The sequence below is a fragment of the Calypte anna genome, chromosome Z, assembly GCF_003957555.1.
Source record: "Calypte anna isolate BGI_N300 chromosome Z, bCalAnn1_v1.p, whole genome shotgun sequence".
In the NCBI taxonomy this organism is placed as follows: domain Eukaryota; kingdom Metazoa; phylum Chordata; class Aves; order Apodiformes; family Trochilidae; genus Calypte; species Calypte anna.
Window position 1 is genome coordinate 51,657,793 of NC_044274.1, and position 27,117 is coordinate 51,684,909.

The 27,117-nt window shown below is 41.5% G+C and overlaps 1 protein-coding gene across 3 annotated transcripts in view; it reads right to left on the reverse strand.

Annotated features, from left to right (window-relative positions):
• Positions 1–27,117, reverse strand: part of SERINC5 (serine incorporator 5) — a 37,882-nt gene continuing 10,765 nt past the window's right edge. Inside the window, exons 1-12 of one of the 3 annotated variants that reach the window (XM_030466991.1) lie at positions 23,905–23,991; positions 18,206–18,369; positions 16,965–17,143; positions 16,607–16,689; positions 13,595–13,688; positions 12,256–12,467; positions 11,230–11,325; positions 9,279–9,405; positions 7,707–7,773; positions 2,521–2,560; positions 1,733–1,880; positions 1–1,454 (exon numbers count right to left, since the gene is read on the reverse strand). In XM_030466991.1, coding sequence (XP_030322851.1) covers positions 1,307–1,454; positions 1,733–1,880; positions 2,521–2,560; positions 7,707–7,773; positions 9,279–9,405; positions 11,230–11,325; positions 12,256–12,467; positions 13,595–13,688; positions 16,607–16,689; positions 16,965–17,143; positions 18,206–18,247 — 1,236 coding nt within the window. In that variant the 5' untranslated portion in view covers positions 18,248–18,369; positions 23,905–23,991 and the 3' untranslated portion in view covers positions 1–1,306. Of the gene's footprint in view, positions 1,455–1,732; positions 1,881–2,520; positions 2,561–7,706; positions 7,774–9,278; positions 9,406–11,229; positions 11,326–12,255; positions 12,468–13,594; positions 13,689–16,606; positions 16,690–16,964; positions 17,144–18,205; positions 18,370–23,904; positions 24,073–27,117 lie in introns of those variants that run through there. The other 2 variants (XM_030466990.1, XM_030466992.1) reach the window with 2 other exon arrangements.

Genomic DNA, 27,117 nt, shown 5'->3' on the forward strand with positions numbered 1-27,117 from the left:
CTAAGAGACACGGAAGGCTTTAATATTGTCAGGTCAGTCATTTGTAGTAAGGCAGCTAGTGCTACATTTGTGTCTTCTGGTTTTGTTTTTCTGACTGCTTACCCTCTGCTTGGAACAGAAGCTCTCCGGAAAAGCTTAGTGTGGATAAATGGATTGGTTGCCTCAATCCCACCCCAACAGCAAAATTAACATCAATGAAGATTATAAAAATATAGCAGTTAGGAAGAATATTTTGCAACCAACACACCATCAGAAAAGGAAGATGATGCACTACCATCCTTTTCTGACCATAAGCATATTTAAAATATCATGAAATAAGTAACAGAAACAGAACTGAAGATCCTGCAAGATCTTTAGACACAACTATTGACAGTAGGGTAGAAAAGTAAATGAGCACTCCATTTTTAAATTTAAGAGCAACTGGCAGTGCCTCTTAATTAGCACTTTCTCAACAGCAAACATTCTGAATAAAGAATGTACCGTATTTTAAAACCCTGTGCAGTACATACAACTTGCAGTTCAGTTACGCTGACAAAGCAAAGATGGACAAAATTCAGAGTTTAAGGGTTTGTGTATAGAACATTCCTTCTGTTAACAACTGGACCAGATCTGAATTGCATAAAATATTCAGGTGCTTTTTAAAGTTATAAGAGAATAAATACTCTATTATCATTGGTACTTTCCTTTCTCAATCTAGGTATACAATAATTTAATACATTTAATATTTAGATAAGCAATTTTTAGTATATGTTTTGGAAGTCAAATTCTTACATTTTTTCTATTTCTACAGATGTACTTGGTTATGTTTTTGAAAAAAATTATCTGGATACTACTTGTAAGAATTATATGCTGTACAAAACAGGAGTCCAAATCATCACTGCAAACTGTAAAGATAAAAGTTAATACAAGAGTATAAAAAGGAGAAGATACCCAACATTCACAGGAAGGAAGAAGATATATCTGCACCACGATTTTTTTCAATGAAACCAGACAAAGATTGTCTGTTATTTGAAAACTATTTCACTTACTGCAGTTTATGCAGTAACTGTGCTACCTACACTACACACATCAGTGCTAAAATGTTTTGGAACAAATTTTTTCCCCTGGACAATTCTTGTTCAGGACAATTTAAAAAAGTAAAAAATTCTTCAATAATTTGTTCAGTTTGACTAAAAAGTTATTAGCTGGTACATTACATAAGTGGGCAACGGGTGATTCCTCACTACAGAATTACTTGTATCTTTTTTTCTTAACATGAAAAAAAAAAAAAAAAAAAAAGAAAACCAGAGAAGGACCTTCTGAGTCTTCACACTGAGAACTCTCTGGTTGGGCAGCAGAGGGGAGCAATGAGAGTCCATAAGTACAGACAGACACAAACCCAACAGGAGACCATCTTAATCCAGAAGATGGACCAGGTTCCAGTGAAGAATTTTTCAATCTCAGCACTTTCATAACTGTTAAGGGAAAACAAACAAACAAACACAAAACCAATATAAACTCACTATTATATATTTGACTGCAATATCCTATCTTTTGCCAGACGGAAGCAGGGGAGAGGAGCCCTTTACAGAGCAAACTCTTGCTCAAGAATTGCCCAGGAAAGATTCGCAACATCTCATCCAGCTTCTTACTTAAGAAACAGAGACACACTAATGGCAGTACTTCCTGTTCACATCTCCCCTCTTAAATGCTGAGAGACATTAATTTCTCAGCTTTAAAGAAATGCACTTACTGGAACCAGTGAGTTACTGTCATCATCACGTAAAGTGAAGCCAAGAAGAAAACGAAGTGGAAGTAGGCATAACTGTACACAGTGCCTTTCTTCTCATCATAAATCACAGTCTGGCCTCCCCTTTTTTCAATCTGCCCTTCAGCATCAGCTGCAAGACAAAGGAAACAAGAAAGCTTTTGCAAATTTGATGAGAACTGGAAACAGCAGACAACTTCACAAAGAACACAGCAAAACATCTATGTTGTTGATTTAGGCAGGTATGATACAGAGCAAGACTTGGCCTGAGGGCACGGACCTAAGCCTTCAGTAAAAGAAACTGGGCTGCCAATGAAATCCTGCTTTGTATCAACTTCCTGGCCCACTGGCTAGTTTTTGAGAATTTGGACTATTTAAATTGCTCTATCTATTGTATATTCCTCTGGCAAGTCCAAGCTGATAATGCTGACTGTACTAGGTCTGCAAACAGTACACGCCCTTCCTAACTCACTCCTGAACTGCAGTCCTGTGCTGCTCTGAGCCAAAATTCCAGCAGTCACACCCACAAGCACACAAAGACCAGTCTACTCTTTGTTTCAGTAATGAAGCGTCCTTTAAGGAATTAATAACTAGACTGTTGTTTTAAAATTGTATTGTTACATCTCTTTTTTTCCTTCCCTATCATAACTTTGAGCGCTTCAGTTGCTTCAGCTTTCTATGCTGAAGAATAAAGATACAGGAGCTCTCCAATTGTGTCCTTACTCTTTGACCAAAAGCCACACGTGAGGTAAATTCAGTGAAAATGTAATTACCATCTCCATCAGGCAAACAGCAAAAGCAGCAACGAGCTACCTGTGGAACAGACAACAGGAAAGGTAAGAATCTGTGCTCCAGTGAGGAACAACAGTTGGGGAAGGAAGGTCTGTTATGTTTATATTACAGACACTAATTTAGAAAAAGTCTGGTTTGTATTTCCAACCAGCACAAAACCCAAATTAGAACTTGTGAAGTAGTTCATAACAGCAGCTCCTGAGTTTTGGAAAATCCTGCTCAGTAAGATTTGGAGCAAGTGACCCGTTCTTTTAAGCATTACTCTACATAACTCAAGGCAACATAAATGCTGCAAATACTGCAAATACAAAATGGTGGAAAAGCTACAGTAAATCAGCTGTACATTAGTAGTTCAGTAGTTACCTCTTCAGACTTGCACCTCAGTGCTTTTTAAAGCTGACCACCCAATAAATACCCAAATTAATACACCAGAAAAGTAAGGGCATTTTCTGCATCAGACCACAGCACAAGTTAGTGCTTTCCTTAGTGCATTACCAACATCACATCTGTTAAAATCCTGTGGTTTGTGATCTGATGAAGATTATGCACTCTAATATGAAAACTGCCTTCCCCAATTATTACATCAATCAGCCCTTTTAGTATGAAAGTTAATTAACATATATTAGGTCACAGTGCACACTGCAATGTAATGAGGTAGTGGAGTTTCACTGGAGACTTTGTATTGCTCATGTTTAAGTAAGACAAACTAAAGTACAGGCCTACCCTGGAAATACTTTCCTTCTTGAGAGCTCAGAGCTGTCCATGAAGGGTAAAAGATATCTCTGGACAACCAAGACAATACCAGCATCCCCTCTAACACATCTCTGAAACCCTCACAGCATCACAGATGCAAGACTGACTCTGGTGGCGTCTGATTAACTGACAAGTGGCAAAAATCATGCAGAAATACTTTCTGAAGTTCTACTATGACTAAGAACCAGCAGTGTGGGTGTTACTGATTAGTCAAATCATACTACATCCGAATGCTTGAAGGGTATAAGAATGCAGTGTAAAAACACATCTGGTGTGCCCCGGTTTGGCTGGGACACTTCATGCACATCAATTTATCCTTGTAATTCTACACTTTGGGCTAGCTTCTCTCTTTGGTCAACATGGGCCAGATGTAAGGGTTTTTTTTAACAACCCCGAAAATCAGACAGTAAGCCTTTAAGATAAAGTCATAAAATCTTAGAAGACCAGGTTGTAAGAGACCTCAAGGATCATCTAGTCTAATCTTTCTTGGCAAAAGCATGGTCTAGACAAGATGGCCCAGCACCCTGTCCAGCTGCATCTTAAAAGTGTCCAGTGTTGGAGAACCCACTACTTACCTAGGAAGATTACTCTAGAAGGCTCTCACTGTGAGAGCCTTCCTCCCCATGTCCAACTGCAGTCTCCCCAGGAGACATCTAAACCCATCACCACTCATCTTTTACAGGTGACTCCTTGTAAAAAGGGAGTCTCTATCTTCCTTGTGGCCAACCTTAAACTACTGAGCATAGCAATAAAGTGTCCTCTAAGCTTTGCTTTCTCCAAGCTGAACAAACCCATTTCTCTCAGCCCTTCCTTGTACAGCAAGCTGGCCAGTCCTTTGATCACCTTTGTGGTCCTTCTCCAGACCCCCTCCACCCTGTCCACATCTTTTTTGTATAGCGAAGAAAAAAATTGAACAGTGTTATAGGTGTGGGCTGACAAATGCTGACCAGAATGGGATGACGACGTCTTTATCTCTGCTGGTGATGCCCTTGTTGATGCAGCTGTAGAATCCCAAAACAAATATTTGTCTCAAAAGAGCAGCCCTGACAAAGTGGACACTGTGCTTGGATGGAGGCCTCATTCAATAGCCATCTGGGGTCTGTTCCCTCAAGGAGAGACTCTCATTTGAGTAACGACCCTGATAAACAGGGCCCTATTCTCACAGGAGCAGCCCCTCCTTTAGTGGCTATCCTGATAAGCTGAAAGCCTGGAAGGGGAGCTCTATTTGATGGCCACCCTGACCCTGACAGGAGGACAGTCCTTATTTGATAAGGGACAGGGCAGGAGAGCTGTACCCTGTGGAGGCAGAGTGACATCTTATGTGTGCTCTGGGTAAGGCTACTGGAGAGGGCACATGCACAGAAATAAGGGTTATTGCTGTGTCATCCCATATGGAGGGGCCCAAGTGAACACCTGGCTGTGCAAGATATGCCAAAACCCCCCCTGAAAAGGTGGGGTCAGAAGGCATAAAACAGGCACACTTGAAATGCTGGATGTGTGCCCACCATCCAAGAACCTGAACTTCCTTCCAAGATCATCACTGGATCCAAGGGTGGTGATATAGAGATCACTTCTTTATCTTTCTCTCTCTCTCTCTCTGTATCTCTAAACTTCTCTGGGCACATGAGGGTAGCACAGTTTCTAACTTTGTTAAGTTTTCCTCCCTGTTGCTTTGTTAAGTTTTGTTAGTTGTAACCTGTTCTTTTGACCACTTCCTTAAGTTTTGATAAATTGTAACCCAATTGTAAAATTGCTTTGAAAGTACCATCATTTATAATTCTGCAACTTGTAATCTCACATGCTTTATAATCTTACTCACTTTTAAGTAAAGTTGTGTTTTTATACAAACCTCCTGGGTAATAACCTTACTCCTGAGTACTGCTCAGAGAATTCCTGAACTTAATGCCCCTAAATGGGTTGTTAAAGGAGATCAATTAGAGGAGGAGAACGATTGGGCCCAGCCACACCCAGGCTCCTCTTTGCGGGAGTTTACAAAGCAGGGAGCTCCAGTCTGAATCTTCCTGGGTTGACCCCCACTCTGGGGAGCCCCACCCATGCCCAGTCAGTGGGATGTAGAGACATGCCCACTCTGTGGGATGTGATATTTTGTTTGGCCCCTGCATCTGGGGATTCGTGATCACTCAGTGAGAGGTGACAGTGCTGGGGTGTGACAGGAACCCAGCATCCTGTTGGCTTTCTTTAATGCTGCAACACACTCATACTGAGTTTACTCATACTGAGTCTGTTCTCCACCGGCCCCCAGGTCTGTTTGTACACAGCTGCTCTCCCAACAGGTGGATCCTCAGCCTGTGCTGCACTCTTGCATTATGTTTTGCCAGGTGCAAGATCTTACACTTCTCTTTGTTGAAGTTAATTAGGTTCTAGTTAGCTCGCTCTTCCAGCTTGTCCAGGTTTTCCTGCAGGGTGGCTCTCCTTTCTAAAGGGTCCACTTCTCCACCCAGTTTGGTATCATCATCAGACTTTATCAGAGTATACTTGGATCCCATCATCCAGATTACTTATAAAAATATATCTATCCGTGAAGAACTTCACCTGTGACAGGTTGCCAGTTTGAAAAGGAGCTATTTACCACCAACCACTGGGTGCAGCCTATCAGCTCGTCACCCACCCACATGCCATGATACCTCAGTTTCTCACTCCAGATCAAAGCCCAACAGAAACACTGAATGGCAGTTTTTACCCTGTGTATTCACAATTACAGGTTCTCACTGGGTTCATAAAAACATGAAAAACTAAAAAGATCGTTTTTTTAGGACACTGCCCAAGACCTGAAATAAACCCCCATTTTTATATCTCTACTACTATGCCAAGCCTCACTTACAGCAGCAGCCTGAGCTCCCCTTGGGCCACACTCCCACTCCGAAGCACGTGATGGGGTTCCCACAAACTTTTTAATCAGTTGCAATTAAATCCTTGCACACACAGAGTGTCAAAATTAGCAATGCTGGCCCACATATGGCTGGGCCTTCGCAAATCTCAGTTGTCTGCAGCACAGACACCAACAGATGCTTTGTGCACCACAAACAACTGCAGGGCTACGTTCATGCTCCTGGCCAGGAGACAAAGGCCCTTTGACACAGGGAAGGCAATCAGAGAGCAATTAGTTGCCCTTCACCAGTCATTTCTTTATATTTACATTCAGCAGCTTTTGAAATCTATCAACAGCTCTTTGAAATCTAACAGTCCAGAAATAATCCTGTCGGGACACACTGGGGCAGAGGAGGAGGACATTCCTGGTGAGGGGGACACATCCAGTGCCCACGCCATGCCGGCTGCCCCCAACCTGTCACTGCTCCAGCTGCAAGACATGCCAGGGCCCCTTGCCTTTGGCCAGGAGCTCCTGTGACAAAGGATGATCAGTAGGTGAGAAGGGTGGCTGTTTTCTCTCCGGTTGCCCCCTCCTCAGAACAGGGAAGGAAGGTGCAGCTTATGGGTCCTGCCCAGACCTGCAGGCAGCCCAGGCTGTGTCTGAGTGCTCAGTGCTGAGCCATGGGGTGCTTGGTTCCTCACTGCTAGCATGGGCAACCTGTCCTATCACCCTGTGGAAGCTCCCCTGGCACTGACATGTTCACACAATGAATTGTGACTTGCTTCCCCATGGCCAGCTACTGCAAACTCCTAGTGCCTCAGCAGATACTTCTGCATTTTGAATTCTCACAATCTGATTAAGGACTTGAAATATGGAAGTTAAAACTGCAGATGAAAGGAACACCAGCTAGGAGAGAGCTAGAGATGCAAATTTGTCCTCCAAATACATGCATACATTTTAACTGTGCCACTAGCAAGCCTAAGTAGATAACTGTTGCTCAGTAAAAACCCCACTCATTTCCTAGGGTTCCTGGGTGTTCCCAGAGTAAAAAGGCTGATAAATAGGCAGGTGGGATGAAGAAACCTGTACTGCTGAAACAAGGACAAGAAATATAAACTGAAATTAAATTATAGGCAAAAATAAAGGAGGTACTTATGTGTGGAAAGAAAAATAAGAGATAGGAACTTGGGATCATAGTTGCTGTAAGAGTAAAGACAGCCAGACTGAAAATGTTCAAGAATGCCTCCACTTTTGCTGATAGCTTCCAGCAGAGTTTTCCTTTAAATGAGAGGACGTGAGTTTGTGTGGAACACAACATATTTGCAAGAAGTCCGCAGGATGTTAAATAAACTGCAAGACCAGCAAATAATTTCAGTGCATAAAGATGCATCCACAGGATCAGCAAGAGCTGCAAGAGGGTCAATGCAGACAAGTGTTTGAGTCCATACTCAGAAGCACATATCATGCAGGCTACAAACAACCCCTAGTTTTCACCTAATTACGTATCATTTAGCCCTGAAAACAACAAGAAAAACACATGAGAAAGTCTGGACAGAAATCCTGTGGGAGGAAACAAAAACTCACTTCAGTTTCAGGTGCTGCGTATATTCCCCTCAGTGCCTCTGAGCTTGCACGTGTTGTTGAGGTCAAACTAGAAGCAAAACAAGGTAAGTGTCAAAACCCTCAGCAAAAGGTAAATGATTTTTCAACACCACAGTAAACAGAAATTGCCTACTCCTGTGCCTAAGATAAGCTTTTACCTGCATATAGCATCAAGCACTAAGCACGTGTAAAGTTTTTTCTGCACAAGTATAAACAAGCCTACAGCCGACTGGCCAACTCAGGCTGAATCACAAGCTTCAAAGTAGGTCCCATTCTGACAAGTGAATTAATTTACCACTAGACAGCAGCAAACACCTAAGTGCTCCAATTTGCAATTCAGAAGAGATCTCCCCTGCTCTACAACGAATGCCTTCATCCTAGCTCCACAGCCATCAATCTGTCTCACCACTTCTTTGAAGTCCTTGTCAGCGCAGTAACAGGTCACTGTCTGTACCAGTTGCTGGAAATCAGTTTCTTGCATGACTGCAGTTGTTTATAGGGAATCATTTCTAGTTTTTTGTAATTACAAATATGTGTACTCCTAAATTTGTGTTACTCACAGGGAGATGTGTGTTAATGCTTCGCTGTACAGGCTGAGCCTCAGTAAGCAATACTTCAACACATTACCCTTGCAGGCCTTTTCTCTCCAGCTCCATGGCCCACCTCCCCTGCAGGCTACATGGAGGTTGTCTGCATTCCTGAAACACCTTCCTGAGGCACTGGAAATACCGTACTGATGTGAACTAGATCATTCATGTATTTCATATCAAAATTAAATGGAATACACATGCTTATTTGACAGTAGAAAAGCTCCTTGTTTTCATTTCAGAATTATGAAGCTTTCATATGTTAATTCTGAAGCGGACTGATTCAGAAGCAGAACCTGTTCAAAACCTGTAGCAGGCAGGCTGTGCTTTTGCTCCTCAGCCAGAACAAGTGAGACATCACCTTTCAATTATCAGAAACTCCCACCCCTCCCTGTCCCAAAGCATGACTTAATTTGCTGATGTGAGCTGCAGCAATACAAGGTGAGCATCACAGCTATCTGGGCATTACCAGGTATTTTCAGAACACTAGCAAATCCTGATGGCAGTACTCTGCTCATCACTTGGACAAAGGAAGACCTAAACCCTCCCTAACAGTTTTGTTTGTTTTTAAGACACTCAAGGAATAGTCATAGTCTCTGCCAAGAGGCTACAGAAGTTTCTGATAGCTTGTTTAGATGGACAAAACTACAGACTTTTTCTTTCAGAAACAGTAAATACAGAATCAAAGCACCATGGCCAGATGGAAATTTTTTACCTCCAGATGTAAATAGCTCTAATAAGTTTTAATAAAAAATATTTATTTCAGAAGTTGTATTAGCTTGTTGAATATTTTTGGCTAAAACATCTAACCATTCTGAAACAGAGGAGAATATGAACCTTCCAGCTCAGTTCTATTTTACTTCTCCACACTATTTTGTCTGCATGAGGCCTGCTGTAACCTTTGCTAGTTGGACTGAGACATTGCATTTACAGTGAGATAAATGTAACTGCAAACTTCTAGACTTACCAAGAATATAAAATGCAGCCAAACAAAATAGTAGTACCCAGGCCAGTCACCAGGTTTTCATCTCTGTGCAGGCCTTGACTAAATTCAGGTACACAGACTGTGATATTTTGATTGTTTTCATCCAGGACTTCACAAAACAGAACAAAAAGAAGAGTTAGGAAAGCTCATTACACTGCATTTTGAGGAAGTGTTCAGACTGAAGGTTTTCAGTGAAATACTTTTATTACTTCAGACACTGGATAGATAGGTACACCTCAGTTGTTTCTATATAGTTGTTTCTATACTTCTTAAAAGATCATTTTATAAAAATCTGTAAATCTGACCTGGCAGATTCTATATTTCAGGCAAACCAAATGTAGGGGACTGTGTCTAATTGGCACAGACAATCAAGAAAAATGCATGTCTGGTAAGCCAAGAAATAAAATCTTGAAATTTTATTAACACTTCTCCCAAGGCCACAGAGCCAGATAAGATTACATATAAGGTAGTACAGATCCAAGACCATACATTTCTTTGATGGCAGAGGAGCCTTGAGGACTCTATGAAATTCATCTTCAGTGAAAGTAGCTGGTGTGTAGTTGCCTCATTCTCAGACTGGTATACATAGTAAGAATAGATACACCAGTTATATGGAAGATTTTACCTTAGTATCTAAGAAAACACTACTTCTAGGTCCCTGAAATTAAACCAATTTAGTCCTTGATGCCAAGCTGCATCTGGCTTTTGGTGCCTATGGGGAGCCAAGACATGGCAGAGAAGTAGTCCACAGCATGACTACAGAGCAAGATTATGGCTGCATCTTATGGCAAATCAAGAGCTTTATGAGACAATGCTGTTTAAGGCAAATTGTGTTTCAACCTCCTCTTTCCTTCCAGCAGCCACACTGCACCCCCACAGGCACAGCACAACTCTTTGTAGGGGCAGAGGGAAAAATGCAGTAAAGGCTACACCCAGGTTAAAAATAAACTGAGTCCTCTGACTTGGTGAGGAAGAACTTTGCACTTCCCCAGTTAATGCTGTTTGAACTATTCAACATTAAAAGTTGAGCAATAACAAAGGTTTTTTTTATTATTACTAGCTGGAACCAGAACAGTCCTCTTTAAGTGAACAGAATGCTGATGGTTACCTGAGAAAAGGAAACACTTTGAGGTATTACTGTTTAGGTCTTGCTGGGGTTTTGTAACATAAAGAACTTAAAACACTGGTGAGTTCCCTGCATCTGGTTTGCAATGCCACCGCTTAGAAAGCAACTAGAGTACAGGAAATCTGCTGAAGAACAGCATCATCTTAAACAACTGCAACATAACTCCAAGTCCTTTCTCAGAATGTTGTCTCTTAAAATGAAAGATGAATGGTACTCAAGTTTTGCTTCATTAGCAGTCCAGAGCTAAGGCTATCTAGCATTCCAATTCTAGGAAAAATTAGTTTATTATCCACTCTGATGGCCAGAACCTACTAATAAGTGGTGGACCTAGTAAACTGTTAGATGGAACTGATCACCCATCTTCTTTACATGGCATCAAGACCCATTTGTTCCAACTCCTTTCCCATTATGTCACCAAACAGATTATGTGCTTAGTCACATGTTGCTGTATGAGGACATGCACTTGCCACAGGAGGAATGGGCTTACAAGACTCTGGGAAACTTGCCCATAGGAAACAGGCTGGAACTGCCCTGGTGCAACAGATACAAGGTAAGGTAACCTCCCCCAGACCAAAGCATTTAAGGAACACAGAAAGTGCCAATTGCACTTGCACAATTGCAAACTCTCTGCCAGACAGTTGTGTTTGTTGTTTTTTTTTTAGTTTTTGCCATTTTTTCTGCATAGGGTAGGAAAGATCAAATCTAGAATTCCTATATCCCTGAATTTGTTAATTCAAGTTTACTGAATTTTTGCTTTTAATACATGGCAGATCTCAAAGCATTTACATAAAGCATTATACAACTTACTAGTTTCTGGTGGCTTGCTGGAGAGAGCTGAGAAAGTGAGGTACATGACGTAGCAGCTGATAACTCCTGACTGCAGCAAACCAGAATGGGGCTGGCCTTTACAAGAAAGTGGAAAATATGTGATTTTTGCAGACAAATTAACAAGCTGGAAAAAAAAATTGTATTCTTTAAAGAACTGCACACTAGCATCTTTCAGAAGAGTATCTTTTGTGTTTTATTTAAAGCAGTTCCTAAATCTTGAGGCAGTTCAGATAAACTTCCTGTGGCATGTAAAGGGCATTCTTTAGTTCTTGCCATTTTAGAAAGGCATTTAAAGATTCCTATATAAGAAAAAAATCACCCCCCCACTCTTGCCTAAAGCACCAGCTTTCAGAGAATCACAGAATAACCTTGGTTGAAAAAGATCTTCAAGATCTTTGAATCCAACCATTAACCTAACACTAACAAGTCCTCAAATAAGCCATATCCCTAAATACTGTGTCTGAAGCCTTCCAAAAGTATCAACAAGCTGCTATGGTGGTTTTACTTGCCTGTAAAATTTGTGTTGGAGTCACTCAAATTACTATGTCCAGGTCCAATGCATGCAAGATGCTAACAGCACACATACAATACATTGAAGCATGAAGTACAGCTGTTAACTATGCGAGGTCCAAACTTCACAGGTGGTAAACCACAAGCAAGTCAAAAGTGAACCACAGTGAGTAAGTCTGACAGCTGCTACCTCACCTTCTACCACTGCAAGAACTGTGTAAGCTCCACAACACATTACCAGCCACCAGCAGCACGCAAGGTACCTTTACAGTATGTCTGTCTGATGGCACACCCGAAATTTCACACACTTTTGTAGCTTTAGATGCTGAGATGATGACCAGCAGCAGCACTTCACAGTGTACATAAAGGGAGAGGGGCAACAGCAGCACTAATTCTGAATTCTCATGACTGTTCCTGCCCAGAACATGGCTCATGCCTTCAGGCACACAATTGTAGAAGCACCAGAAACCCAAGACAAGAGGTTGGCAGACTCACGATTCTGGACACAGGGTGATATGGCCACCAGTGACACGAAGAGGCACAGGCCACCATTGACACCAATCAGGACCTTGTTGTACATACAGCCCTCTGAACGTGTGTAGAAAAGAGCCATGAGGACTAGGGCTGCCACAGCAACGGAGTACAAGATGAGGGTGACCAGGGCAAGCAAACCATTCCACATCTGCTTGTGGTTTGCACCTGCAGTCCTGGGAAAAGAGACAAGCACTTTTTTTTTTTGTCTTCCTTCCTCCCCTCCCCCCCAGAATAACACTATAGCTAAACAGTTCATATCCTCAAACACAAAAGACACTGCTTACTTTCCTGAAGCATGTGTACATCACTACACCAACACAGGTCCTGCAAGGTTCCTCCCATGAAACAGAGGAAACATTCCTCAGCATTAGTGTTTATCCTCTGTATTATGATGCCCAGCTGCTTCTGTAATTACAGCCCAGTGTGAATCCCAGATCTTCCAGTCTCTGGGATCAGCCTGTCAGCACATCTCAGCTTGATACTTTGGGGATCTCCTCATGGGGAACTCTCCCAGGCTCAGCTAGCAAGTGGTGCTCCTCACACAAGGAAAGCAAAGGCACACTGAGTATGCTTACTGGATATGATATAGTCATGCTAACTATGATAGGACTACAAAGGTTTTCAGAAGAAGAAATGAGACAGAAAGGGTGGAGGGTGAGGCAAGAGTTTCTATATATATGTAGGAGGACTATTACGTTTTTTAAATAAATGATAGGATAAGGGTTAATAACATAATAGCAAATAGGCTTAAAACAGTAATTAAGTCAATGCCAAAATGGGATATATGTGTGTTGATGATGAAATCTTGCATGTTTAGATGGAAGTGAAGAAACTGACAGGAAAGTAGTAGCTCTCATATAGAGAAAATCAACATAAATTCATATGCATTAAGCTGACAAACAAAAAAGCAGGATTTACCTTTTTATATCACTGCATATAGTTTTACTGTTACATTTTGCAAATTCAGCTTTATTCTCCTGCATCATTCTCAAATAAACCTCTAGAACATTTATTTTCATATAAAACACAAAACAACTCTAAGAGGTATTTGCATTTCAACATGGTACTACTTACTGTAAGCCAAGCAATTCAGGTTAAGAATAAATCAGCAGAGTAGAAGTGAATAAAGAAGAAACATCTCTGCTGAGAAGGAGAAAGTAGAAGCAAAGATGAACAGCTCTAAATATTGACATTAAAGTGTCTTCTTTCAGAAATTATATCCATGCTACTTCTAAATTCTTTGTTATGAGAAATGTATTGTTCAGAATTTTATGTAAATAACTACTTGCCCAACACATACCAATTTTTATTCCATTTGTGTGCAAATTCAACAAGCAGGATGAGCTGAATGGCAATGAAAAGGAAGCCTCCTGTGGCTCCTACGTAGCGCCAGGCTGCAAGGCAGAGAGAAAGAAAATAGGTCAAACTGCAGTAGCCTTTCCCTTGAGATAAAATGGAATTACTCTCTATGAGGTGGAGCCATTATGTGGTTTGAGTATCTCAATCTCACAGGACATAGCAGGAGGTGAGAGAATTCAGCTGAAAGGCCACCTCAGCTAATGCAAGATGAGCTCGCTGCTTAAATCCACTTGCAACCTGCTACACTTTCAAAATAAGAATGTTAGGACTAGATGTTTCCTTAACCTAGAGAATTTTGGTGGAGACTATGAATTACTATATTCAGACAGAAAATACTGAAACCTTTATTTATGGCTGGTGGGAGGGAGGTGGTGTGAAAGTATTTCATAGCAATCTAACCTTGGAACTGAAAAGTACTGGAATTCAGTAGTACAAAGGGCAATTTCTTCCCTTCCAGATTCCAGTACCACAGGAAAACAAGGTATTTACAAATTCTGTCCTGAACCACTCCCAAAGAGAGATGGGAACACCTGGCATTCACCAGCTACTTTTAAGACAGGTTTGTTGTTTTGGTTTTTTTTATTTGACTACTTAACCATTGACCTACATATAGTACATTTGGGTAGCTGTCTGGATACTTGGGACAACAGATCTCTTATGTGCACATCAGAAGTTTCTGAGTAAATACAGATACCTATGTAAAAGTTTAGTTGCATATACAGTTGTGCTGCTGTGCAGTACATAGCCTGTAAGTGACTCTAGATGTGCTGTTTATTTCAGAAATGTATTAGCAAAGTTCAGAAATTTTCTAGTATTGTATTTTCCTTTTAAAAAAGCTTGTATCAGTTAAGTGGAAGAACACAACAGTCAGGGCATGTTACCATAAAGAAAGTAATGCAGATATTGATTCTTTTTCTTACTGTATCATAAGCTCATTATTTGAAAGTAAGCAAAAATTTCATTTGTCTGGGTTTGCTTAATGCATTATATGCACTTGATAAGCATTCTGTACTTCAAACAAACAAAACAAAAACCTGAAAAAGGTAGCATGTAAAATAGCACATAAAAATAGTCAGGGAACAAGATACACATGAGTGTTTGGGAGAGGTTGAGTCAGCTTTTTCTGCAGACCACCAATGCAGTATTTTAAAAGCCAGACTCCCAGGATCTCCCTCTGCAGGATGTTTTACAGATCCACTATAGATAAGGTTAGCATGGCCAGTATGGATTTACACTAGAGCCCACATAAACCTAGTGCTTGCACACTTCCCCATGATTAACAAACTAAGCATGGGAAACATGGCAAGAAATAAGCAAACTGTGGTACAGTGGCCCCTACCAAAAAAAACCCAAAAAACATGACAGCATAAGTTTCCTCATGGAAGGAGAAAAAAGGGAAAACAAAACCACACAATACCCAAATCATCTGTAAATTTCAAAGTCAAGAGGGCAGTTTACTGGGATATGCAGAATACAGGTTCAGAGAGAAAAGCCAATAATTTATTTGGGGAAGAACACTTGTTACGCTGTAACTCCACACTAGGTCAGACTGATGTCAAAAACCAGAACTCTGTTTAGCACAAAAAATTGTTTCCCCTTTTCTCCAAACACTTCAGCTCCTGCAACTCCTGACCATGAAAGGGCTGCCTGTAAAGCTCACAGGCAGTCTTCCCTGCTCATGGGTACAATGACTTGCACTACATCTTTCTAATCCCACTAATGATTAGATTCTAAGGACAAGCACACACAACCAACCATCCCATGACTTCACAGAAACATTTTGGTTAGAAAAGACCTTTAAGATAATCAGGCCCAACCATTAACCTTTTCAGAGGGAAATAGGGATAAGGTGTCCTTCATTTCTAGAGCATCAAACTAAACCAGGACGATACAAACAGCTAGTAGTAAGAGCAAGAAGCTTAATTATACCTATCAGTGGCTTACTTGAAGTGTTTTTTACCTTAGTTTCCTAAGTGTTTTTACCTTAGTTTTACCTTAGTTTTCCCAGTTTCCCTGACTTCTGCTCATAATATGTCTGCCCTCTCTAATCTTTTCCCTCACAGAAAGACACAGAAAGTCTTCCCTCCCTTGAAGACACAGGTAAACCAGTCAAGCCTTTTTGGAAGCTGACACAACTGCTCCTTTGCATTACTGATCCCACCTCTTTCCAGCTGCCCAGACTCAACAGCTTGAGGGTATACAAGCACATGGTAACCTGAAGAGCACAAACTCACTTCAGTATTACTGGCATTTTTGCTCCTAGCCAACAAAAAGCCTGGGAGAAGCCCTCCTCCTTGAGCTGACATTTAAGCACTAGTCCAGTATCAGCATGCCAGTGTGGTGCCAGGGCATCTTCCAAAACTGGAAATGTTTTGGGGACAGCATCCTCAGTAGAGCACTCACAACACGCCCCAAGAAGTCTAATTTTACTGTATTTAAGCCACAATCCTGAAAGTTAACAATATCCCACACTCCTCTGTGGCACTGCAGGTTTCATGCCTGCAAACACCAGCACCTGGCAGGTCCCTGTGTCCTCTTAAGTGCTGGCACCTCTCCAACATGCCACATGGCTACGTGCAGCTATGGCAGAGCTACCTGCACAAGTCAAACCACCAGTGGCTCTGTGTTCTGGAGTGCACAACTTCTTGTGCACCATTACAGCTCCCTGCTCCTTAAAAACTCTACAAGCCAGAGTTTGGTATTTCAATCCTAACTCATATGGCCTGCTCTTGTCAGAAAAAACCATGCTCTTTACAGCATACAGAAAATTACCATTTTTTTTTAATTTTGTATACTCAGTTCCCCACAAATATTCCTTTTACACCTGGACTATACTGGCTTTATTTGAAGAAACAATACAATACAATAGTCACACTGACCAGACCTTTAGGATTTATAAACTCTCACAAGGTGGTACAGAATAAAGCAGCATAACAAAACAGGAAGGACATACCGTTGAGGAAAGTGTCCTGATCGGGAATGAAGAAGGCTCCTGAGCACATTGCTGCCAGGAGTATAAGTTTAATAAGCCAGAATCTGGAAAAGAGTTAAAAAAAACAACATCTGGTTGCAATAGACTTGAGTCTTCAACTCGAGTACCATGAAAAATCTCTACTTAAAGCCCGAGAATTGAAAAAACAGCCTTTGATGACCAATTGCCACTTTAGTTTTCATGTTAGTGTGTTATTTCTGACAAAAGCGGTAAAATAATATATTTTTTTCTGGTTTGGGTTTTTTTTTGACCTATTACTACACCCAACTGGAAAGTAAGCAGGACAAGCCTGTAAAGAGAAGCAGAAATGAATACTCACCCATTATGAATGTATGCCCGGCAGCTTTTGCTGTTGTTAATTTTGATGGTGAACAGGAAGAACAAAAAGAAGAAACAGGCCATTCCAAAACAGACTTTGTACACGGCAGAATATCCCACCAACTTCTCACACATCTCACCAGCCTGAATACCCTTGCACATCTCCTTGTAGAAGGGAATCTGAAAAGCACAACATGGTGCAAGCTGTTAAGACAGGACACAGGGTTCCTTGAAACTAAGCATGCCTACATCTATGCACCACCAACCTTCCACTGGCTTCACTTAACACCTTTCACTCTTGATACACCTCAGCTTGCATTTAAGGGTTCAAGGGACACAAAGAAATGTAAAACACAATGGCAGAGGCTCAACTCTCAACCCCTTCCAGATGTTTCATGGTATGGGTACACCTACTTTGCCTTCAGCTCTCTTGGCTTACACCATCCTTGCCCCTTACTGCTTATCCTCTCTCCTGGGGACCTCTCTCCCTGTGCTTTATAGCAAAGGACTTTGATTGCTCCAGCCATCCAAATTACATGACCATGTAATACTGCTGGTTTTACAAACTGAAGGGGCATGAACAGGGCTGCAGGGCAGGAAGCTCTGGCTTGTGCCACCCTCAAGGGAAATGCAGACCGGAGCACCACCCAAACAGCACGGGGGCAGCAAGCCCCCCCATCATAGCCTCAAAAAAGGAGTTGGGTTGGTTGCCCTGATTTTCTTTTAAATTAAAAGAAAGACAGGAAAATTCCACCTTTCCCTTGACTCATTAAATATTTGCCTTTGAGGCCTTGCTCTCACCGCAAGGGGAAAGTAAACAGCTGCACATTTTGGCTCCAGTTTCACCAGGCTGACATAGTGCTGGGTGCTCAAAATCAGGTCTGTGTGGCCAGGACGTGCTCCTGTGGGGTGCCTCTGTGCAGATAGCCCCTCTGGCAGCCAGGGAGCCTTTCAGCTGCGCAGAAATACAGGCATTTAACTAGGAAACCACCAGTCGTTTCAAAGAAAAAAAAGGGCCTCTCTGTATGGTCACAGCCCTCAGCCAAGGCTGGTGAGACCAGTCAAGAAACACGTCAAACCCTCTGGAGCTGATCACTGCTACCTGCACAGGTAACTGGAGGAAAGAGAAGGCAACATATGCCAGGACACAGCAAGCACAAATAACTAACTCAGGCAAATGAAATAGGAACCAGACTTCAGAAAGCATTCAGCCAGGCCAGATTTTGCTTAGGAAAAACTTACAAAGACTGTGGGCAACCCCATCCTTGAACATTTCCAAGACATCAGCAAAGATAGAAGCCTCTCATTCCTTCAGCAGGCAGGTCAGTACACAACACCAGGACAGGGAAAAAACAGGACCCAAGAGCAAGCAATCAGGCAGTGTTCCCAGCTGGGTAGAAAGCCATCTGAGATGCAGGAAACAAGGGATAAACACATAAACTGCTGGCTTCAAGCCATTAGGCTCTGAAAGCCTGCTTCCCTCAGCAGTCTGCAACTTGCCAGCCCCTGCCAGCAACCCAAAACAGTCAGGAGCTCAACAACCATCCCAGCAGTTTCCCAGAGAGAGCAAATGTTTCAGCAGTCCACAGCAACACTGAGGTGCTGTGCTACAGGTAGCAAACGTAACCACAGGACCAAGCTAACCAGCAGAACCAGCCAAAGACATGAAAAGCAGACCTCGGTGCAGATGCAGGTGTTAAAAAGAACAGATTCATGCTGGGCCACTCTGAGATGCTCTTTCAGAAGTAACCTGGACATAAGGAGCCACTGCTTAAGTAGCTGGACAGTAAAAGTAAATGAGCCCCAGTTGTGGCTCACTGACATCCAAGAGTTTTTATAGAGCTCATAAGAAATTGTCTGGAGCATCAGCAATGTCTTCACCAGGTCTTTAGAGGCAAAAGTGCCACCATTCTAAACAAGCAAACAAATTGACTGCAATAATTAAGAGACCTATATGACAGGGCAAGCCAAGAAGTCACAGAAATGCCAGAGAAAGCAACCGGGCTACCACTTAGAGATTTCCAGCTCTTTGCTTATAATAACCATCAGTCAACCAAGATTAAAAAGATTCATAACATAAATCTAACAATATTTCTGAGAAAATTAGATTTTTTTTTTATGTGGATGATGGTACTGACCATCTGCAGACAGATTTCATTAAGATCTGCACTTGGTACAAAGCAGTATTATGCTAATGGGGCTTACAGAATAAAGCAAAAAAATACCACAGAGCTTGATTAATTGACTAGCTAATTAAAAACACCTCTGGGTAACTGTAAGTGGGGATCTTTAATTACATACGTTTCTGCAGCGATTTTGATCCTGCATGTTTTTTGACCCCTTTCTCCATGTAGTGGTAACTTTCTTCCAGATCTGACTTGAGAAAATGGATGGATTCATAAGAACAATATTTCAGTTTGTGCCTATACAAGCAACAAAGAGCTCAGTCATCATGTAGTATGTGCAACACTATGTAGTAGTAAGTGACAGCCACAGAATAGTCCTGGGGCATTGAATGCCCTTTTTGGTGACCCGAGATCCTGAAGGAAAAAAGAAGCAGAAAACCATGCTCCTGGAGACCCCAACAGATAATAAACACAAGCACAATGCTGGGGACAAAAGTGCTGATGTAATGAAATAGATATGTTTTAAAGAAAGAATGGTCTACTGCTAGGAAGAATTTATCAAGACTTATGTGTCTTTTTCCTCACTGAAAGTTAAAAAATAATAATTATTTTGTCTTTTTTTTTTTAATACTGTATCTCTGAAAGCTGTATCATGTACATCTGCTGAGCAACCTGCCCAGTCTATGTGATTTACAAGTCTTTCCATTTGCTGGGAAGTCTTGCCAGCTGTTAAAAGTCACAGACTTTTATTTGCCAGTTTTGATAGAGTGAAATATCTACATTTATATCTTTAAAGCAACATAAGCTGAATTCCTTGGCCTCTGAGTGGGGGACAAAACATTCCTGCTGCAGAAACTCGGCACCCGCTCAGAGAACATAAGTGTCTCAGTTGCTGCGCAAGCAATGATGTTATCACAGAATAGCTGGTAATTTTCTGAGTGCACTGAAACCCTTTGAGATGATGGCAACCATCTAGAGAAACAGGGATAAACTTCCCTGAACTTGCTTTGCCCTCAGTGGAAGCTGCTGATGCGTGAAATAAATGCAGTGCAAAAAGAAAGCCAACATGACCACTACGTGTCCAAGCTCCAGCTGGGTAGTTCTGGGCCACTCTTGAGACTGGGTTTTTCTGCACGCAAACATATGAATGCAGGAGCATGGGAAACAGCATCAGCAGGGGAGTAGGAAGGAAAAAGTGTGTAGAAATGGGCCTGAAGACCCTAAGGGGGACTGCTTTCATATGGATGCCCCCAGCTCACAGAGGGCGAATGTGGCAAACCAACATTGTTATGGAAACAGGAAGCACGGAAGAAAATCTGTGTCAGTGGGGAGACAAGGGCAAAAGATCAGTTGAAACAGCCTGTCCTGAGCAGCTGAGAAATGGAATAGAAGAACCAAGAGCAACCAGACCAAAACACATCTTCCATGGCCATCTTCCATGTATGGCTAAATTTTTACGGGAAATAAGCAATTGGTATCTGCACTTTAAAAACTCATTTTTGGTAGCAAATTTGTCTTTAGCATACTGAAAGCATGCTCTGCCAGAACATGTAACTACCTAGAACTGAAATAGTTTGATACAATTGAAGTGATTTTACTGGTATTTGTTTTTCTGAAAACATCTTCCTTATTTCTCGTTTCATTACTTAAGTAGGACATGGATATTTCCAGAGTGAAAACATTAAGTTTGAGACAGGTTTGACATTAGAAAATTAATTAAAAAATAAATCAAAAAAATATTTCATCAGATAATTCTCTTCCTTTTTGTCTCCCAACTATCTTTTCAAAGCCTGTGAATTGCAGAGTTTTGCTTCAACAGAACATTACTGAGTAAAGCTGTACCTGTTTCTCAAAAAAATCAGTGTAACTGTAAAAAATGGATCAAGGCATAGGAGCACATCAAGTTGGGTTCTGCTTTGTTTCATTTTGGAACAGAATCAAACCTCTAAACCATATTGTGTAATCGCATATCGGTCTTTCTGCATCGAAGCCTCTCTTCTTTGGTGAGATCATGAACAACTCAGATGACAGAGAAGGAGTGAAAGCAACAGAGAAAAAACTACCCCCCAGAACACACTTTTAAATTCTTAAGGTTCACCACAAAATATGATGTCCTCAAAACGCTGCTGGTTAGATTAGGAACCAAGGTTTTTAAACTATAACCAAGCCCCCGATAAGCACCAGGTCCTCCCACTGACACATGCTTTTGTCAGCTTTGGAGAGGATGGGGAAGCTGAGTTCCCTGGCATAGTGCCTTATTTTTCCAGTCATGCTGCAGGGCATAGAGCAGGTCCTCAGCCCTGGGCTGGCACCTGCATAGTCTGACACCTTGAGAACTGGAAAACTATCCTAAATGTATTTGAACAGACAGAATGCATTGACATGGGGGAAGATAAGTACTGTAAAATGAATAAAGTTTTTTGGAAGTCTCTGCTTAAAGGGCCCATGAGAGATGTACATTTGCTGATGCAAAAAAACACCAAAGGACCCAGTGCTACAATAAATACTTTTAGAACTACTTTAGACCTGAAAATTTAAAGCAAATCAACCAAAAAAACCCTCTCAATGAAGAGGGAGAGTTTCCTTTCACATAACATCAGCAGGAGTATTTGATCTATAAACTGGTTAAGCAGAAACATGGTTCCCTGCCATACTAGGGCTCCATAAAGGACTAAATAAAAATTTTAAATTTTATTTTCTTATTTCAATACAAAAACAAAACATCAAATTCAAATTGAAGCTCTCTCTCCACTAAAGAAAGAAAGGGTGAGGTCCTAGAAGCATCATGCAAAGTGTTTGCTTATAGTCTGGCTTCAGGAGCTAGGAGTGCTCTAAGATTCAGCCAGAAGTGAAGGAATCATTAAGTGCCCATCACTTTGAAAACAAAGTTCACCACTGGCAAGCTGAGACTATAGCCTGAATAAATATTTTGAAGGTACACTCTACTACAACCAGGCTGAATTAGTGACAGGAGTCTTTGAACTTTTAATAGCCCTGAACTTAATTATTAAATTAGAGAGCAGATAAAGAAAGCCTACTTTAAGATGGTCCATTTCCCATTCAAAGACAACAAATGCTCTAAATTAAGAGGGTGACTGTCTTTCCACTGCACATTAACAGCTACTCCTTGTGCCATTTCTTCCCATACTGAACTTTTGAGACTATGAACTGGAAAAGAAATTTGGCAACACTGAAAAGCATGTAGTTGAAGGCTTCTTGAATCACTTTTCTGTTCAATAAAGAGCGAGTATATTTTGTTAGGGATACAAAATGCATTAAAACCACACTACTGATGGAAATCGACTTTATGAAATCTGGATATGAACATGTAATTTGTCTCCCACACTTGAGTTCCTGGGGTTATTCACTGCTGCCAAGCTAAGCATCTAGTAAGTCAAAGTAATTCCTGGCAAGCAATTTTAGCATGCACATGTTGAATAGTTTTTCAGTCACAGCTCACAGGCAAGCAATATGCCTGTACTGGGTGCTATTACAGGGCTGTCAGCAACTGCTGGTGGCTGGGGGTAAGAAGGTGACACTAGGATAACTCAAGCAAAGTGATATTAAATGTAAGAAAACTGGGACGGAACACATGAAGAGGGTACAATGGGAAGAAAGAAAGGTCACTGGGAGGAGAGCACAGAAACCTTCAGACGAATCCTGTCAGAACCCTGCTGGTTCATTTGTGTTGCAGGCACAGTGTGCTATCACCTGCTTCTGGATCTGGGATGTTGTGGACAGAAGGGTTTCACAGGCAGCTGAAAGTCAAGTGCAGAAGGTAAACAGGGCATCAACTTGATCACCAACAGGTTAAACACAGGCACAGCCTACTTGTGCACCCATCAGCACTCCCTCTTGAGATGGTAACACAAAGCAATAAGATGCCAGCACAAGGGGAAGCCTTCTGAACCCCCAGGGCATGAACATTCACAACTTCCATGCAGACCCTGTGCTGAGTTTGGTAAAAAACCTAATTTTAAGAATTAAGCAATCCAGCCATTGTTCTCTCTGCTTAAAAGCAGATTTATCTTCTTGTAGTTTGTGAAGGTCAAGAGAAGAGCAACTGGGATGGCTTCAGAAACCAAACCAAAGATGTGGTAAAACAGGTCTAGTGTGTGACTGCAAGTAGTCTGGTGAGCATTCAGCTAAGGAAATTTAAATTGAGACTCTGAAAGAGCCTTCAGTTTTAAAATCTAGTTTTAGCCACAGATCCTTTCATGCTTTTGAACCTTTTTAATTAAAAAGATAATTAGAGATGAACAATATCTGCTGTAGTTAGAAGCCACATGAACATGATGACTCAATGCACACTGAGGAAAACCCCTTTAAAGGATACACAGCACTGTACATTGCAGTAGTCTGTCACACAACACCAAAACCAGAATTTACATCATAAATGCAACACTTTAAAAGCTATTTTCTAACTTGCTGCTGCTACTGAACAAGTTGTGAGATGAACTCAATGCTAGACTAGTATGATTTGGTCTAGTACATGTTCCCCAACAGCTTCTTGTGACATTAGCCATGCAGCAAACCTAGACTGAATTCACTTCAGCAGGTTTCTGCACAGCAAAAGAGGAGGAAGACTGCTAGTCCTGTGATTCTTGACACTTCCTGTTGTGAAACACACACTCGGTGGGTGAGCACCAGACAGGAAGAGGCTGAGCACAGCAAATCATTCTGTCTGGGTTTGGAAGTGGATGGGTGGAGGGACGCAGCTGCCTCCTCTGAGGGAGAGCCCCTCTATGTGAAGAGCTGTGGAAGAAGCCCCATTTCCTTCCAGGCACAGCAGTTAAGTTCATCTCTCTTACTTACGTGTGTTTTCATTTCGTTAGCTACTGTTGTTGACATCATGACACAACAGATGATAGTCACCAGGATGAAGTAAAGTGCATACATGAAGCGGGTGCTGGTTGACTGCTTTATCTTGGGGCAGCATTTGCAGCACAGTGAACAAGCAGCAGTACCACAGCAGCAGGCCAACTGGAAAGTAAGATAAAAAACAAAAGTCATTCCTGTAAAACTCCAGAATTTCTTAAGTCCTCTCCTCCCAGCTGAGCAGCATTTAAGTGGAAGCAGACTGGCTGGTTTATCAAAAGTCACTAGGCTTAAGTACATCAGTTTCTAGCTTCCCTACATTCTATGGATATGAGTGAAGAGGATGAGGAGGAACCACCCCTCATTTCTTCATTCTGTTCTTTGCTATCTCTGTCCAGTTTGAGGTCCTGACACGTTTCACCCAGCAGAACATACACTGCAATAATAAGGCTCCGCTTCTTGCAATACACTCTCCCCTCTCCTTAGTGAAAAAACAAATCTGCACAAGAAGAGCATAGATTCCAAAACATACAAAATTATTTTTTTTTCCTAAGACAAGGTGGAGATTTTGTTTCAAAAAAAGTTGCACAGATCCAATTCACTTCACCATAACCACACTGTCCTTTAGAAGGTGCTATTTCTAGTACACACACAAATTTTTTTTTCCCCTACGAAACTTCTTATGAATGACAATGTTAGGCAAATAATAAAGGGAAGGGAAAACTCTTTGGGATAGCTTGTGCTGAAGGCTTTACAAACAGACAACAGCTACAAAAAATCCAAACAAACTGAAACTACGAATAAAAAGCTACATTAGCAGTTCTAAATACTTTGTGAGGAAGAGAAAGAACCTGGAAATACTTGGCTTACTGAAAAAAAAAGTAAAAGATAGCTGAGTTTGAAGGACCCAAATGCAACTTCAGTTATTTAAGCAGACTTTGAAAATATGAAAGCTCTGATTCTGTATGTATAATGAAAGGAGAAAAAACACAGCTGAAAGGAAAATAATACCAAATCACACTTCAGCTGATACTGTCTCCATTACTTAAACATTATTAGTGACAGAATTACTTGTGTATTTTAGTTCTTTTCTACCTGTAACTGAGGGTCCATCAAGATAAAAACCAAGAAGCCTAGCAAAAAGCACATAATTGCCTTGTACAACAGGGGAAGGGTTACTGCATAAATCCTGAAAGGGATCTAGCTTGATGCTCACTTCCTTGCCATCAACAGTACCACAAACTTTCAAAGACACTGGATTCACTTTCCCTGCCCTCTCCTTTAAAGAAGTCAGGTCTAGAAGTATAAATATAAGCCTTATTTTTAAACAAGAGGCAGCACTGTCGTTGGCCAGGCCTTTCCTTGCAACAGGCAGCAGCTTTATGTGGCTTCCATGCTTAATCAAGCAGTTGCAACCACAGGAGACTTCTGGACATCAGTGGGCAGCTGGAACGGGACACCTCACTTCCAGGTCTTCTGCTGCCAACGCAGAGCAACCTCACCCCTCATTTCAAGACTCTCTCTGTGGCTCCTGTATAACAGGAGTGGTGTACTGCCAGTGCCATGGATTGGAGCACACCCACGACAACTTTTCCCCAGTGTTTTCTCAGATGGGCTAGAGGGACACTCAGAGGACCCCCCCCTGCTATCTAGCAAGCAGCAGTAAACAATGGATGGCTTTTACTAGCCCTTGGCATGGGATGCTAAATACTCAAGTGCCACATTTGCATCATCCAGGCAAACTTCACTTACTTCTACATGCTCTCAGGCACCAAATCCCTGCATGTCCCTTTCCTTGCAGAACACTTCCAGCACCAATGACTGTCTGAGCCTGAGAAGGGCATTTCATGTGTGTGTTTCCAGACAGGAGTATCAGATATAACTTCACAGAGTCTCATAACCAGACTGGTTGATCAAAGAGAATTTTGAAGATGGGTTTTCAAAAGAATCCCAGCTTATAATTTCCTTGCCACGGCTGCTGTCTGCTGTAGCTCCTGAACTCCAGCTCCCTGCCTTCCGCTCTGCAGAAAACAGGTAGCAGACAGGCCCTTGCCTCCCTTGATGACAGTTCTTCAGTTTGCAGAAGACAAAAAAAGGGGACAGTCCAAGCTGGCACCCACCCTGTCCTCCTCTCAGTTCACCACAGGATCTCACACCAGAGGAGATGGCAGCCTCAGAGCACGCAGCTATTAAAACTGCTGCTGCTGCAAAGAAGAAATCCTCCCCAAAACACACAAAGCTCCAGCTGTGGGGAACAAACAGAATGGGCTCATGTTGGCATCAAACCTGAAAATTAAAAATACTATGTGCATAAGCACATCATGCAAGTATACTTTCAAAATAGAAGGCAGTGGTGGATGAATAGCAATTCTATTTTTTATATGTGGTGAAATTAAGTTAAGTTTTATAGCATCAGCTGCAGGTCTAAGAAATAAAGAAGCTATGGCAAGTTGCTGATTCAGCAAACAAATGGAACATTAGCATTTCAAAACAAAAATACACCAGAAAAGTATAATCCATCCACTTCAGAATTATGGAAAGAAAATAGGTCCTTTCTATCTGTATCAGCTAGATCCAAAATATCCACAATGAACTTCAAATGTTCACCATGCTCATCCTAATGTTAAAAACTACAGTACGGAAGCAAAAAGGTATGCAGCCTTGGCATGTGTACGCGGGGAATTTGTAAGGAGAACACTATTTTCCTAAGCCAGGTGCTAGAAGGTTCTGCCAGCAAAATTTCATCTACATCCAGCAATATGTCTGTCCTGGATCCCTGGAGCTGCTATTTAAAGGAACAAATACTTAAACAGAATATACAACTCATTTATGTGTTGTTCCATGTTACTTAGAATTTAATCATAGTGTCTAATACTAAGGACATATGCTATAAATTCACATTATTTATGAAAAACACCAATGTCTTTTTCAGATACACTCTTCTGAGCACTCTGAATAGCTGTGGAAACCACATAAAGTTGGTTAGGTTATTCAGCCACAGTCTCAAATTTGGTGTGGGTTTTGGTTGGTTTGTCTCTTATTGGGGTTTTTTTTGAGGGGGATGTGCTCTTTTTTAAACTCTAGTTATGACTAACTACATTCCAGAATTGCCCACTATGAAATTAGTGTTATACAAAAATAAATTAAAACAGTCTGTCTCAAAGACTAAGACGCTTGCCGCAACATACTGACCCAAGAGGTTTCAAAGAT